Source organism: Sinohyriopsis cumingii, chromosome 14 (assembly GCF_028554795.1).
Source record: "Sinohyriopsis cumingii isolate HCF-2022 chromosome 14, ASM2855479v2, whole genome shotgun sequence".
Taxonomy (NCBI): Eukaryota; Metazoa; Mollusca; class Bivalvia; order Unionida; family Unionidae; genus Sinohyriopsis; species Sinohyriopsis cumingii.
Window position 1 is genome coordinate 50,857,435 of NC_142974.1, and position 18,392 is coordinate 50,875,826.

Genomic DNA, 18,392 nt, shown 5'->3' on the forward strand with positions numbered 1-18,392 from the left:
TGTCAATCTGTTAATTAGCAAGTGTCTTCATGTGAAAGGATCATCGTGTTCTCAAAACATTGTCAATCTGTTAATTAGCAAGTGTCTTCATGTGAAAGGATCATCATGTTCTCAAAACATTGTTAGTCTGTTAATTAGCAAGTGTCTTCATGTGAAAGGATCATCGTGTTCTCAAACATTGTCAATCTGTCAATTAGCAAGTGTCTTCATGTGAAAGGATCATCGTGTTCTCAAACATTGTCAATCTGTTAATTAGCAAGTGTCTTCATGCGAAAGGATCATCATGTTCTCAAACATCGTCAATCTGTTAATCAGAAAGTGTCTTCATGCGAAAGGATCATCATGTTCTCAAACATTGTCAATCTGTTAATTAGCAAGTGTCTTCATGTGAAAGGATCATCATGTTCTCAAACATTGTCAGTCTGTTAATTAGCAAGTGTCTTCATGTGAAAGGATCATCATGTTCTGAAACTTTGTCAGTCTGTTAATTAGCAAGTGTCTTCATGTGAAAGGATCATCATGTTCTCAAACATTGTCAATTTGTTAATTAGCAAGTGTTTCCATGCGAAAGTATCATCATGTTCTCAAAACATTGTCAATCTGTTAATCAGCAAGTGTCTTCATGTGAAAGGATCATGTTCTCAAACATTGTCAATCTGTTAATTAGAAAGTGTCTTCATGTGAAATGATCATCATGTTCTCAAACATTGTCAGTCTGTTAATTAGCAAGTGTCTTCATGTGAAAGGATCATCATGTTCTCAAACATTGTCAATCTGTCAATTAGCAAGTGTCTTCATGTGAAAGGATCATCATGTTCTCAAAACATTGTCAGTCTGTCAATTAGCAAGTGTCTTCATGTGAAAGGATCATCATGTTCTCAAACATCATCAATCTGTTAATTAGCAAGTGTCTTCATGTGAAAGGATCATCATGTTCTCAAACATTGTCAATCTGTTAATTAGCAAATGTCTTCATGCGAAAGGATCATCATGTTCTCAAACATTGTCAATCTGTTAATTAGCAAATGTCTTCATGCGAAAGGATCATCATGTTCTCAGACATTGTCAATCTGTTAATTAACAAGTGTCTTCATGTGAAAGGATCATCATGTTCTCAAACATTGTCAATCTGTTAATTAGCAAGTGTCTTCATGCAAAAGGATCATCATGTTCTCAAACATTGTCAATCTGTTAATTAGCAAGTGTCTTCATGCGAAAGGATCATCATGTTCTCAAACATTGTCAATCTGTTAATTAGCAAATGTCTTCATGCGAAAGGATCATCATGTTCTCAAACATTGTGAATCTGTTAATTAGCAAATGTCTTCATGCGAAAGGATCATCTTGTTCTCAAACATCGTCATTCTGTTAATTAGCAAGTGTCTTCATGCGAAAGGATCATCATGTTCTCAAACATCGTCAATCTGTTAATTAGCAAGTGTCTTCATGTGAAAGGATCATCATGTTCTCAAACGTCATCAATCTGTTAATTAGCAAGTGTCTTCATGTGAAAGGATCATCATGTTCTCAAACATTGTCAATCTGTTAATTAGCAAGTGTCTTCATGCGAAAGGATCATGTTCTCAAACATTGTCAATCTGTTAATTGGCAAGTGTCTTCATGTGAAAGGATCATCATGTTCTCAAACATCATCAATCTGTTAATTAGCAAGTGTCTTCATGTGAAAGGATCATCATGTTCTCAAACATTGTCAATCTGTTAATTAGCAAATGTCTTCATGCGAAAGGATCATCATGTTCTCAAACATTGTCAATCTGTCAATTAGCAAGTGTCTTCATGCGAAAGGATCATCATGTTCTCAACAGTTATCAAAATAAATCCAGCTTAGCTCATAGTAATACCACCAGAAGGCATTTCAAAATATTTTCATTAGATATTGTCTTATTTATTGAGAAAATCAGACCTGTTTACCCCTATGGATTATTCATATTTTGAAGGGATGAAGCTATAAAAAAAAATGTTCACTCTGGATTATTTCAGCAAGACTATGGAAAATGGCAGAAAAATGAGAGATTATTAGGGCATGTGTCGATATTATGTGTAATATGGTACTTGATTTCAATTTCAGATTGTTCTGGAGGTTTGTTGCCATGTTCAGATAACTCCAGGTGCATTCATTCAAGCCAGATTTGTGACAAAATCAGTGACTGCCATGATGATTCTGATGAGTCTGAGGATTCCTGTCGTAAGTATTAGTTCTGTTGCCTCTTTTTATCATGTTGATCCATGATGGCTAAGTGGTTAGAATATTGGATTTACTATGAAAAGGGTACATGTTTGAATCCTACTCAGAGCAGGCATTGTTATCTGCTATGGAGTGTCTTTGGGCAGGATACTTCGGCCCAATTGCTTCAGCATTTGACTTTTCAGGTGTTGATGTACCATTAAACACATAGAAACAACATCAACATTTCTAAATTGACTCGTTTCAGGTATTTTTTTACATTTACATGATGGAAGACTTGTTGATTGTGATTATAGCAAAAATACTGCCCCTGCACCAATGTCAGCATAACTGGCTATGCATCATAAAGTTAATAAATGAAATATGGTGACAGATGAGGCTTTTAGATTATCTAGACATCTATTCACCTCATACTTTACGAGTGTCTTTGAGTGAAACTGTTCTAGATGTGTGAGCAATGCTCTCAGGGCATGGTTAAAACTCTTTGGGCTTAAACTCAATAAGAATAAAGACCAAAACCCATTGAGGTTTGTAAAGATCAACAAATAATTTATTTCTCTTCAACAAAAAGTCAAAACTTAAAAAGAACTTACAGTATTTTGAATTAAATCCAATTAGTCATAAAAGTTCTGTCACAAGCCTAAATGTGTGAAATTCTAATTGAATTCTAGTGGTATTTAAATATTAAATGTGTTGATGTGCCTGCAGTCTTGAATGTGATATGTGCCACTGGCCTGGAGTATGGTTATGTGCTAACAGTCTTTTGATGTATAACAGTAATATAATTTAAAATGTCCTTTTCTGAATTCACCATAATTCAAAAATTAATATTTCTGTCCAAGAATAATTCAGAGCACTTCATAATTTCTGTGAATAATAATTTGAATAAACAGATCCACGCAAATGAAAAAATGAATACAAAAATAAGACTGATTATGCTTTAGATATTAAGGCAAAATGAGTAATCTTTCAAGTCAGCAACATTATATTAAAAGCTATGACATAATAATAGAGCCAGGATGTAGGTCAGTTTCCTGCATAAAGCATTCAAAGTGTCAACATATCTTGGAATTTCCAAGGGGAAAACTGATGCACTGGACATAAATCCAAATAAACAGATTACCACCATTGATAATTACCGGAATATATTATCTATAATCTTACAGAAATCATAGCTGTGTATTATGTTGTTTACAAAATAAATGTCACTGGTTAGGTATACAATGAACTTCATTTTGGACAAAGTCAGATAAAAAATACAGACATACCTAACATATAACCATTAAGAAAAGCCAATAAATAATACACATTAAATATACATGACAATCCTTATATGCATCATTAAATGTCCACCAAGACTAAATATTTTATTACATATTTCACACTTGAATGGTTTCCAGTATGTGATCTCATGTGCATCATTAGATCTCCATTTTATCTGAGTATTTTATTGCATACTTCACACTTGAATATCTTTTCTCCAGTATGTATCCTGATGTGCTTCTTTTGATATCCACCCTGACAAAACATTTTTAGTATATTCTTCACACTTAAATGGATTTCATTTTAATATGTATCCGCATTTGCATATTGAGTTTCAATTCAAGAAAATTTACATGACATGCTTCACGCTTCAGTATTTTTTTTTACAGTATGTATCCTCAAGCATCTTTAGATTACACTCTGACAAAACATTATATTGCATTCTTCACACTTGACTGGTTTTTCTCCAGTATGTGTCCTCATATGAACCTTCAGATCTCTAGTGACTAGTGAAACTAACTTTTGCATCACCTACTTTGTACAAAACCTTTTCTCCACAAATTAAATATATATACACCTCTCCCTCGATAACTCGCGTACAACGGGGTCCACAAACATAGACTGCATTATAAGCGAGGCGCAAGTTACTGAGGGACCTCCAAAAATTGAAAAGAATTGCTTTGACTTCGAGAAAACCGTGGTGGGGGGGGGGCCTTAGGGAACTGGGCTGTTTAATGACCGAATCCTCGTTTTACAATCATGTTGATAATAATTTTTAATAATGCACTTTTTCTAATGTAAGCTGTTCATTATTCTGTTTAAATAACATTTTTGTTCTCTCAAAATATCCAACATATGCAACTGGTTTCAACAACCATCACGTGTACGTGAAAAATTGGTGTATTACATCACTGCTTTTTGTTTTCATGATGAGTCTGGTTCCTTAGTGGTATTTAATTATATCTTGCCAAATTGGTAGTCCACAGTTTGGGAACTAGACTAACTGTTGTTACACCACCAAAAAAGATTCCTTTTTTTTTCAAAAACATGCAACATTTATTTCGTGACAGGTCTACGTTGAAACTCAATTTTTTATTGTTCAATTAGTACAATGTTAATGTCGTGATTTCATTGGAAGTAATAATGAAATTCCTTATCATCCCTGAGGATATCTCTAAATGCCAGTTCAAGAATTCTCTGAAACTCGCTTGCCCACAATGGTACGCATCTGAAATCAAGCTCTTTATTTTACAGAGTATTCTTTTCGCTTTGCTGCCTTGTTATCTTTGTTCACAGTTATGAAAGAGTTGGTTAATTTAAGGTAGTTTCTGTTACATACACAATAATGTTTATTACAGTGTTCGACTGATCAAATGAAGTGAGTTCACCCGACATATGACAGACCGCTAGATTTTAAGTTAGTTTGATTTTTTTGCCTTTTAACTTATCTTTAATTCCACCATTTTTAAAATTTAAAATACATAATTAACGTGATAATATAAAGGAGGCCAGCTTTTAATTCAGGGCAACAATACAACAAATACTTCCGCAAGTCAGTTATCAAAACACGGTCGGCACTTAATTAGGTTCTCAGAGAAATGCTCGCAGACATAACTGTTATGGTAGATTGACACATTTTACATTTAATTACAAGAGGACACATTGCACTTACAACGATTACACTTAAAAGGAACTAAACGATGGAACTAGAACCCAAATTTCAATTGATCAAAACATTATTTAATTTGTATTTATTTATTAAAGTACCGCCTCCACTCGGCGTGACATTTTCATTGATCAAAATTTCCTTACATATTGTTAATTGCAGTGTACTAGGAATGTCGTTTGGAAAGAAAATGTCAAAAAGAGTTATTTTTAAATTTGATATTTCATAGTGTTGATTAAAATTTCCAGGTTTTATCTACCGTTTTCAATGATAAAACGAGCAATACATCAAAGTTTCTGTTACCAATTTTGATTGCAATTTTCTTCAACAAATAGGGATAATTTTTTGGGTATTTTCAGTTTAAAAAATGGGATCCATGCCTGACACTGCTTTGTAAGTGGTGAGTTATCAGGGCGCGAGTTATCGAGGGAATGGTGTACAAATAGTATTTCATTGTTACAAGTAAGATTATCCTAGGTATATGAGAAATGATTTGTTTGTACTTCTTTGCCTTGAATGAGACTATTCTATACATGTGAGCAACAGTCTCTATGTATTTCTATGCATTGAGAATATTCCAGATATATGACCAAGGGTGAAGGCATGAAAGTTTTCATATGATTTCCTTGCTAAATTCCTAGGTGGCTTCAAATGAGAACATCAGAGAGCTTTATTTTATGTTTACATGATGATCTGGGTCACCCAAAAATGACCTAAGTAAGAACACAAGATGTTTTACAGTGTTTGATTTTCTTACAACTGGTTCAATTGTTTGATATTTTATGGCATTTGATTTTATTACAGCTGTCTCAATGACATGACGTTTTACATTTTTTTTTATTAAAGCTGGTTCAGTGCATTGATGTTTTGCAGTATTTGATTTTCTTACAGCTGTCTCAATGCCATGATGTTTTACAGTATTTGATTTTCTTACAGCTGTCTCAATGACATTTTACAATATTTGATTTTATTACAGCTGGTTCAGTGGCTTGCCAGTTTGAAGATTCTTATCAGTGTGGGTACAGAAACCGTCAGCCCAGTGCCACATGGGATCAGAGATCTGGCAATTTCTTCAAATTCCCACAATATGATCACACATATGGCAATCTTACAGGTAATATAAATCAGTATATTTCAGGTAATATAAATCAGTATATTTCAGGTAATATAAATCAGTATATTTCAGGTAATATAAATCAGTATATTTCAGGTAATATAAATCAGTATATTTCAGGTAATATAAATCAGTATATTTCAGTGTCATTAAAGCAAATTTCACATCACTCTGCAGATGTTTTCTGCAGGACTAATGATGTCCTTTTTCAGTATTTACTGTGTGGACATCAGCAGTTTCAATAATAAGACTTCTGAGCTGTCAGAATGATTCCTTAAGTGGGAAAGTTGTATAGAGGCATTAGTGGAACTTCATCAAATGAGTGGACAGTCATTGGGGGTCGACATCAGATTTATAATTTATGCAGAATTTGTGGTGTGCATAAGCAGAATCTTTGGACTTACGTTCAAACATTTTATTCAATTCTGAAGTCATATTTAAGATGGTTACACTTGACATCATGTTTCACTGAAGACTATTAATGACTGTGATTTCATTAAATTTGGACACACCAGGTTGAATAAGACATATTACCTCTATATTTACCCAGGAAGTCTCGAATGTCCCTTTTTCTTTTAAAACCCCTCTACAAATAAAAACAAACCTGGATGTGTGTGTGTGTGTGTGTGTGAGAGAGATAATGATTTATAATTTTTTAGTAGTATATTATCTGTAAAATTCATTTCACTTATTCAGTTATTCATATTTATAATGCAGTATTATATACTGAAATTCGGTAAACGTTAGGATGAAATTAATGTAACCAGAATGTCACCACACATGTTTCTATATATGTTTTACACACAGGGAGAGAATTTGTAGTTCTAGTAGTCATTGATGAGAAGAGTTTATGCAATAGGCTGACATCAATTCATATTCATCTGGCATCCATCCATTAGTTTATGCAATAGCCTGACATCAGTTGATATTCATCTGACATTCATCCATTAGTTTTTGCAATAGCCTGACATCAGTTGATATTCATCTGACATTCATCCATTAGTTTATGCAATAGCCTGACATCAGTTGATATTCATCTGACATTCATCCATTAGTTTATGCAATAGCCTGACATCAGTTGATATTCATCTGGCATTCATCCATTAGTTTATGCAATAGCCTGACATCAATTCATATTCATCTGACATTCATCCATTAGTTTTTGCAATAGCCTAACATCAGTTCATGTTCATCTGACATTCATCCATTAGTTTATGCAATAGCCTGACATCAGTTCATGTTCATCTGACATTCATCCATTAGTTTATGCAATAGCCTGACATCAGTTGATATTCATCTGGCATTCATCCATTAGTTTATGCAATAGCCTGACATCAATTCATATTCATCTGACATTCATCCATTAGTTTTTGCAATAGCCTAACATCAGTTCATGTTCATCTGACATTCATCCATTAGTTTATGCAATAGCCTGACATCAGTTCATGTTCATCTGACATTCATCCATTAGTTTATGCAATAGCCTGACATCAGTTCATATTCATCTGACATTCATCCATTAGTTTTTGCAATAGCCTAACATCAGTTCATATTCATCTGACATTCATCCATTAGTTTTTGCAATAGCCTGACATCAGTTGATATTCATCTGACATTCATCCATTAGTTTTTGCAATAGCCTGACATCAGTTGATATTCATCTGACATTCATCCATTAGTTTATGCAATAGCCTGACATCAGTTGATATTCATCTGACATTCATCCATTAGTTTATGCAATAGCCTGACATCAGTTGATATTCATCTGGCATTCATCCATTAGTTTATGCAATAGCCTGACATCAATTGATATTCATCTGACATTCATCCATTAGTTTTTGCAATAGCCTAACATCAGTTCATGTTCATCTGACATTCATCCATTAGTTTATGCAATAGCCTGACATCAGTTCATGTTCATCTGACATTCATCCATTAGTTTATGCAATAGCCTGACATCAGTTCATATTCATCTGACATTCATCCATTAGTTTTTGCAATAGCCTAACATCAGTTCATATTCATCTGACATTCATCCATTAGTTTTTGCAATAGCCTAACATCAGTTCATGTTCATCTGACATTCATCCATTAGTTTATGCAATAGCCTGACATCAGTTCATATTCATCTGACATTCATCCATTAGTTTATGCAATAGCCTGACATCAGTTGATATTCATCTGACATTCATCCATTAGTTTATGCAATAGCCTGACATCAATTCATATTCATCTGACATTCATCCATTAGTTTATGCAATAGCCTGACATCAGTTCATATTCATCTGACATTCATCCATTAGTTTTTGCAATAGCCTAACATCAGTTCATAGTCATCTGACATTCATCCATTAGTTTTTGCAATAGCCTGACATCAGTTCATATTCATCTGGCATTCATCCATTAGTTTTTGCAATTGCCTTAGATAAGTTTGTATTCATCTGGCATCCATCCATTAGTTAATGCAATTGCCTGAGATAAGTTTTCATTCATCTGGTATTCATCCATTAGTACAAGTTATCACATCTTCTCTTAAGCTGCATGGAAGACTGTATTGAAAATGTGCATCCACATTTATCCCAGGATCAAAGTGGTCACAAAGAAAAAGGGTGCTTTTAAGATATGCAAAAGCAACCCTCTTCAAAATCTTGATTCCATATTTATATATTTTTTTCACTGAAAGACTTCATGCGATGTCACTTTTAGTCCAGAAAAAAAGCATTGTTCCAATTTGATATAGGTTATGGCGACAATGATTAAAATATTTGTATTACTAATCCTTCTAAAAGAATTGTCGTATTTATACAGGACAATCACTAATAGACTTCTTATCTTGTATAGCTGATCCTAAATGAAAATGGTTCTGACACCAAATATGGCCACCATGACGGCCATCTTGAAAACTTTGCAATAGCTATATTGTTTAACAGATGGTCATTTGGACTTATAATTTTCACTAAGAGATGGCATTATATCTTGTTGATCCTAAATATAAATGGTGCTGGCGAGACATCCAACATAATAACCATGTTTGCCATCTTTGACAAATCTCATAACAGCATGTTATTCGGAGATAGCCATACCAATATTAAAGAAAACCCGACTGCACTCCAAAAAAAAAAAAAAATCTTTTGTTTAATTATAGCTCTTACCTTGTTAAGAGGATCCTAATCAAGCCTCCAAAATGGCTGCCTTCACAGTTATCGTGAGAATCTTCATCTGACTATTTCTGGAGGGATGGTAGTATCATCATGGTGTTTTCTCTTAAACACTAGCAGTACGTTGCTGATTGTGAATGACCTCCAACATGGCACCATAGTGGCCATTGTGGACATTTGGTTGTCAATATTCCTCTTAAATCAATGGGGTCTTGACACATGGTTATCACTAATCACTTGCAACATTTAATTGAGTCTGAATTAAGTTGGAACCAGTCTGACTAGCAACATATTAACACATTTGTAAAAGGGTTTTGAAAGCCAGACATAATTGACCTTCACATCAAGTCAAAGTTCAATGCTTGCGTTTTTACATCATGGAGGTTATGGTTAAAATGACATGAAAAGGAGAAAGTAAATTTAGTTTTTAGTTTCATTCCAATGAAGACATTGATAATTGATTATGATCAAATGTTTTAACTCACTTTTAGTTTCACTAACTTTGATGATGTCAAATATGTATGGATTTTTAGCCAACCCTATTCTAGGACATATCTGAAGAATACAGTGAATGATGCCACATTACATTCAAAGGTCAATGCTTCCCGTACAGAAATTTCTTATGGATTCCGTATGGAATACTTATGGAATCCATATGGAATAGATATGGACTGAAAAACTTATGGAATCAGACAATTTATTCCATATCAATTCCATAAGTACTTCACAGCAAGTGAAAATTCCATATGGAATAAAGTTGCAACTTTAATCCATAAGCACTTTTTTCCATATGGAAATCAGGCTCGTGTGTTATAGCATCATGGAAAATACTCTCTGAAGACTTAATAACTAAACTATCTGATTAAAATAGAAATGTTGGTGGGAGTTTGTGTACCTGTATATGTCAGTGTAGCTGATGTGGAAGGATGAATATATACTCATAAATTTTAAGAAACACATGTATGTCAGTTTTCTTTAATTTATTTCCACAGATGTTTAAAAACAAAGACATGACCAAAAAAGTAGGGAAAATGTAAACATGATCAGAAATTTAATATTAAAATACAAGCATAGATGAATCTTTGGTGCAAGGTGGATTTTGGGCTTGATCTAATGTTTATTCTGAAAAGTAATTTTTTTGGCTTCCTATTAAAATATGCTCTACAAAAATCATGCCCTGGTGAAAATGTGACTTAAATTTCAGCAAAATCAATGAACATTTCTTAACATTCACTCGGATGTCCATTTTCACTAAAATCATGGTATTTTAGGAGATTTTACCAAAATTTAAGAAAATATCAGTGAAATTTTGTGATTGAAATTTCACTGAATCTGCCAACATTTCTGAAAATATTAGTGGGAATTTTTTATTGAAATTTCACTGAGAGTTTGTCAAAAATTCTAAAAATATAGTGATATTTTGTGATTGCAATATCACTGAAATTTTAGTTTAAAAAAATATAAATAAGATATAATAAAATTTATTTTTGTTTCTTGTACAATTTCATTGATTTTCAGCAGCATTTATATTCCCTGTTTTTGATAGCTGTAATTGTATTGTTTATTTTGGGAACAATAACTTCTTTCCACATCTTTCTGTATTATATTTCTTTATCAAATTTTGTTATTGTTGTTGTTGTATTTTTTTAAACTTAAACTGGATTTAACTGCCCTCAAACAAGTTTTCTTGTTTTCTGTTTTGAATCAGAATTTCACTTTTCTCCTGACCTGAATCTGATTTTCCTCGATATGGACCCTCTTTTAATATCGTCTCGGAAACTTTTTTTAAATAATGTTCTATCCGGTCCCATTCCGCAACGGGCTTTCTAATAAGTATTTGTTCCGTTTATTATTTAAAGGATGATCATTGTGAAGAGCTTTCTGATTGGTCAAAATTTTGTACTTGTCCAATGAGTCGTTGCGTAACGGAAACTGACGGGAATGCAAAACATGGCAATTCGAGCGGGATACGAGTTTGAATAACCATTTGAAAAATGTGCGGCAATGAGAATAGCTTGAATCAAAGTCAGTGGGAGCGTAATTGGTCAGTGTGTATGAAAACTGAACGCCAGGATTAGCATTTCGCTTTTTGTGCCATAACAGCTCTGCAGTAGTGGCTAACGTGCTAAATAGGACAAGGAATTGAACCAGGATGATTTCGAAGTTACATAACTCAAAACTGATTAACTTCCAGGATGAATTTAAGGAGGACAAAGTATAGATCACTGGTGGGAATTCTTGCAAAATACCCATGTCTATCAAAAAGATGGTCATATCTTTGCAGAATTTTCTTGGCCCACACGTAGAATCATCATTCAATATCGTGAGGCATTATTGTGTATATTATCTAAATATTCTAGGTGTGTTGGAATTCAGTATAATATAAGAGTACTTCTATCATGATAAACGTTTGTCACGCTGCTTATTGAACAAGGACTAATTCAAGAGGCCACAACAGCATCATAGTTTGTACATTAATCAAAAATCAAGTTGCAGTACAAGTGACATGGCAGGCTTTTAGCATTTCTTTTCATGTCTCAAATGGATGCTTTTCTGTAATTTTGCATTATTTTCACAGTTGAATTTTTCAATGCAGATTAATATTTTATATATATTTATGTGTTCACAGATGCCTGTGCATATATTCTAGGCTTGATACTTTGATTTTTAAAATCACTTAATTATTTAGTGTCAAGCCAGATTCTTCACATCATGTTGTATATACTATAAATATTGTACATAACAGATAGGCCTCAAGGTAGATTAGTTCTGCAATTAAGTTACCTTCTCTAAATAAAGTCATTATTATTATTAATTTTATTATTATTAACTCCCATATCTCTTGCCTTGGATGTCATATAATTACAACATCTGTAAAAACAATCGTGCAAACTTAATATCACCTTGGTTAATAAAGTCCTGTTTATATTCATTATTAATCTGAAACCTTCTGAAATGTATGAAAAACTTCTGAAACTTCAGTAAAATACTATACAATGATCAAAATTGTTGTGAAATCTCACAAACATTTTAGTTAAATATTTGTGAAATCTCACCAGACTTTTCAGTGAAATGAAAAAGACTTAAGTGATGCCATCATGGATTAGGCTTTGTATGCGAGAAAGAAAATGAGGACAAGAAAAACCTAAATCTTATTTGATAATGTCTGTCAAAATAAAATTTATATCCATTTTAAAAATTATGGTGAAATATTCATCATTGATTCCCAATAATGTCTAAGAATCATTAGGCAGTTTAATAGAAATCTGAAGCAGATTTTTTTATGGTTCAGACAGAAAGTACTTTAAAAAACCCGTCTGAAATCCGCCTTAAGTATGCCTGGAAATTTTTGTACAGGATGAACTATTTAGAAATTCCATATGGAACATTTACAAATTCCATATGGTATATTTGCCAACTCCATATGGACTATTCACAAATTCCATATGGAGTATTGCCAAATTCCATATGGATTATTCACAAATTCCATATGGATTATTGCCACATTCCATATGGAATTTTAATTTTATTCCATATGGACAACCTACAGATCTCATGGACTAATTAGCATATTCCATGAGATTTTCCATACGGAGTACGTACGGAGTCCATAACATTTCCATATGGATACACTGAAATCCATAAGAGTGCTTTAACTATAGAATAGAAATGTCCATATGGATATTTCTGTAAAAGTACGTATGGATTCCATATCCATTCCATGTGGAAAATTTCGTACGGGTTGCATTTTTACCTCATTGTTGAGCTTATGTTCATAATGACTTGTACATAAGCAAATGAATTTTTCTCAAATTTGTATTTATTTCATTTCAATGACAAATAATATGTTAAATGATACCAATCTACATTTATCATTACATTTGTCATTGTATGACCCCAGAATATACCTAATGTTAATGAAGCTTTGCATGCTGGTCATGGAGTCTATTATATTGACCTAATTATATTTTGCATGTAATATATCCCATTATGATGTGGACTCGCCTATAACATTGATAACCTTTCGTAATCCCCTGAATAGGTGATGGAGGACTATCTAATATACTGACAGTTCATCTGAAAATTAGTAATGTTGATGATATTGTTTAGTATTGCATGCTATTCATGGAGTCTATTACCGGTATATTAACTGACTTAAAATGTTTCTCAGTATGATGTGGACTCGCCTATAATGCAGTCAACTTCTATCACCGCTCAGACTAGCATTATGGTTGTGGAGGACTGACATTTCATCTAAAAAGACAAATAGTAATAACAGTGAAGACATAAATTAGACATCATATAATGAGCTTGACAGTTCAGTTTGTGTAGTGTTTATCTGCAATTATAAATAGAACTTACAGTAAAGACAGAAATCTGCTATCATATAATATACTGGCAGTTCATGTTATACAGTGCTTATCTGAATTATAAATAGAACTAACTAAGGACAGAGATCTTTCATCATGTAGTGTGCTTACCGTAAAGTTCTACAGTGTTCATCTGAAATAGAACTAATGGTAAATACTTAGATCAGATATCACGTAATGAGATGAAGTTCAAGTTGTGCAGTGTTCATCTGAAATAGAACTAATGGTAAATACTTAGATCAGATATCACGTAATGAGATGACAGTACAAGTTGTGCAGTGTTCATCTGAAATATTAAACAGAACTAAAGACAAAGATCTCTCATCATATACTGTTATAACATAGGGTCTACACTGCAAAGTTGAAATGATAAATGGAACAAGTAGTTTAGTCACAGATCTGTATAATGTGTTGACTTGAAAAACATCTGCACTGTTCATCTTGTGACAATAGAACAAACAAATAGATTAGACCCTGACTTACCATGATATTAGGTGATGACAGATCAGGGTGTACACTGCTCAGTGGAAGTCATAAATACAAACAAACATGGTGATAGACCTTTATATGCCATTGTATCATATGCTGACAGATTAGGGTGTACACTGTTCAGTGGAAATCATAAATACAAACAAACATGGTGATAGACCTTTATATGCCATTGTATCATATGCTATATGCTGACAGATCAGGGTTTACACTGTTCACTGGAAGTCATAAATACAAACAAACATGGTGATAGACCTTTATATGCCATTGTATCATATGCTATATGCTGACAGATCAGGGTGTACACTGTTCATTGGAAGTCATAAATACAAACAAACATGGTGGTAGACCTTTATATGCCATTGTATCATATGCTGACAGATCAGGGTTTACACTGTTCATTTAAAATGATAGTGTAGACCAGGCTCCATTGTATATTATGATGACACATGAGGATATGCACTATTTATTTAAATAATGTAACAGATTTGTAGACACAGGTCCTTTATATAGATTATGTGTCTTTATATATTCTTCTCATGTAAAATGATAAATAGAACAAACAGTATAAACCATGATCTACCATCATACAGGGTGATGAGAGATCAATGTATACACCATTCATTTAAATGAGAAATAAAGCAAACAGCATTGACCCAGAATCTGCCATTGTACAGGGTGATGACAGATCAATATATACACTATTCATGTAAATCAGAAATAGAACAAACAGCATTGACCCAGATCTGCTATCATGCATGATGATGAAAGATTAATGTTACAACTATTAATTTAAAATAATAAGGCAAACCTTGTAGACCCAGATCCTTTAAATAGCTGATTTGTCTGGATATACTTGTCTCATGTAAAATGGATAAATAGAGCAAATAGCATAGACTAATGTTTACCATTCTATAGGGGGCCCCGAGTGGCCGAGTGGTCTAAAGCGCTCTCCGTTACAGATCACTGCCATTTCACCTCTATCTGCACGGGTTCGAGTCTTGGATTCAGCCAATGTGGGTATGTGAGAAAGCTTGCCAGTAGCTTCACGTAGGTCAGTGGTTCTTTCTGGGGTTTTCCCGGGTTCCTCTTCTACCATTAATACTGGCTGCCATGTATAGCCTATTGTGTGCTCAAAAATGGTGTTAAACCCTACAACAACAACAACCATTATGTAGTGTGATGTCAAATCAGGATATACACTGTTCATTTAAATGATAAATAAAACAAACAGCATTGACCCAGATCTCCCATCATACAGAGTGATGACAGATCAATATATATGGTGTTCATTTAAATGATAAATAAAACAAACAGCATTGACCCAGATCTGCCATCATACAGAGTGATGACAGATCAATGTATATGTTGTTCATTCAAATGATAAGTAGGATAAACAGCATTGACCATGATCTGCCATTAGACAGGGTGATGACAGATCCATATCTATACTTGAAATTATAAATATAAGAGTGGAATTGTATAATTTAACAATAGATTAATATCTGCCCTAAAACTTGAAACTGAAAGCAGTAAATATGGTGTAGACCCTTACCTGTTATTATATAATGTGATGACAAATTAAGGTCTACACTTATTAATTTGAAATGATAAACAGAACAAACAGGATAGTTATTGATCATCCATCACATAATGTTCTGACAGATCAAAGCCAGCAACTTTAGCCTTTAACTAAAAATGGAATGAACAGTTTAGTCTCTTATCTGAAGTATTATAATTGATGGGCACTCGGGATTCATGCTGTTTTCAGTTCAAGTGTAAGCAATACACTAGCAGAATTTTTTTTTATTCTTTCAGGAAAATTCATGGTTGCCTACAACAATGCTGACTTGCTGGAGTATTATAATGAAATATGGATATTTGGCCTAGGCTACCCATTCAGACTTGAGTATTTAAATGCCATACTATCTTCACCAAGAGAAAACTTCACAACTGAATCCTGTGTATACTTCTACTATTACCTTAATGGTACAGCTGTAAGACCAAACCCCCTCTCAGCTCAGCTCTTTGTTTATGTCAGTAGCAGCAGTGGAAAAAGAAGTCTGGCATGGTAATTATGTTTTTCATTTTATCATCTTAACATTTAATAATAATACTGATAATTTATTTTGAGAGGGTAACATAATTAATAATTAATAATTTTAATTTTCATTAATTGTAATTAATAAATATTATTCTTCAAAGCCTTCAACTTCATCTATTAAATTAAACATCATATGCATAGTCTCTCTCTCATACACACAAACACGCCGTTCAGACACACAACCACACACACACACCAATTGCACAAAAAAACACACACAGTCACACACACACACATACATACATACATACATACATACATAAAAGTATTACTGTTGCTTGCATCTGTATATTGTAGAGTTACAGTGAAATCTACATATAATGTTTATCTTGGGTCACAGTAAAATAAATGATTTCTTTCCTGTCCCAGAACTTATGGTGAATTTTTTTTCACCTAGGTCACATGTCCCAAGACTTAAGAAGCAAAATAAATTTGTGTTGAATTTGTGCTTCCCTCAAATGTTACAGTGAAATAGATCAACAAAACAGTTATTTGATAATAAAATGAAACAAGCTAGCCTTGTATTATTGTCATTTATTCCTCTTTTTTCTATTGTTATCATTTATTCCTCTTTTTTCGTCTTGAGCAATTTATTAAAGTAAAAAATATTTCCAAAAATTCCTTAAATGTATTTGGATTTGGACTTTTTTAAAATGTAGCTTTAACAATTTTTCAGTCATATCGCTATGATATCTGCAGTTTGACAGTTTATAGTGATGTCTAGCACTGGGGCATTATGGCGCAGACATGTAACATGTCCCGCATGACGAACCCAGTCACATTATCCTAACACCAGGCGGACCAGTCCTAACACTAACCTCTTAATGCTGAGTGCCAAGGGAGGCAGCTGTTAGTACCATCTTTGTAAGTCTTTGGTATGACTTGGCTGGGGATCGAACCCATGACCTCCTGCATCCGAATCATACGCTCTAACCACTAAGCCACTGAAGCGGTCCCATATATGTAATGTATGCATCTATGCTGTAAATTAGTGTGTATAGCTTATGTCAAAAAACACATGACACATTGTTCTTTGACATGGATATAGAAAACAAATCATATTCAATTGTATTAGAAAGTTTGAATATGTCATCAGACTGAATATTGGATACAACAGAATTGCAACTGAGAGGCAGGGGAGAGAGAAATATTAACTGATTACCTGAAGGCACCTGCCATTCATGCATGACATGGTGTATGGTGCAAAATAACCAAGATTGTATTATATGCAGGTTAAAAATGTGACAATATCTCATTAATAAAATTCATTATCTGAAAATGTGTTTACTTTGAGTGCGAATGACAATATTTACACTTGCATCATTTACAAGAAGCATTATTGAAGTAAGTTAATGCTGTTTATATTATTAACCCTACGCCTATTTTTATCAATTATGTTAAAGATTGCAAACAAGTAGAAGCCCAGGCGGGTGGTAAATAAACACAACTGGTGAGAGAGCAGAAAACTCATCTGACTGGAAGGATATCAAATGCAAAGATTAATTTATTACAAAGCAAGCCGACCCCGAAAGCTGACTATGGATTCTTATAAGTGTAACTATTATATATATATATATATATATATATATATATATATATATATATATATATATATATATATATATGTGTGTGTGTGTATATATATATATATATATATATATATATATATATATAATGTTGACCAACATAGGGATGCCAAATTTGCCTCCTTTTTACTTGTATTCACTGGATTTAAAAAAAAATTAAATTTAACAAATGGAATAGATTTTAAAACAATGCAGTCTAGTGCTGTATGTACAGACATCGATGACCAAGCATCTCCTAGAAGACTTGGAGGAGAAAATAAATTCATTCAAAGAATTCTTGAAGGCCAGATGGATGAACTTCCACTATACCTTGATCTCGTTGCTGGATGGAATGTCAGAAAGAAAAGGGTTAGAAGAATGAGAATTTATATGGCTTGTGCTGATAAAAAAATCTAACTTTAGTCCTTGGAAATTACCACAGCAGGAGATGTGTTTC

The 18,392-nt window shown here is 33.2% G+C and overlaps 1 protein-coding gene across 1 annotated transcript in view; it reads left to right on the plus strand.

Moving 5' to 3' along the window:
• The window catches only part of LOC149783779 (enteropeptidase-like), a 109,211-nt gene that overhangs the window by 39,068 nt on the left and 51,751 nt on the right, over positions 1-18,392 (plus strand). The window contains exons 6-8 of the mRNA XM_089932004.1: positions 2,090-2,206; positions 6,112-6,249; positions 16,085-16,337. Of these exons, the coding sequence (XP_089788130.1) occupies positions 2,090-2,206; positions 6,112-6,249; positions 16,085-16,337 (508 nt within the window). The remainder of the gene's footprint in view (positions 1-2,089; positions 2,207-6,111; positions 6,250-16,084; positions 16,338-18,392) is intronic.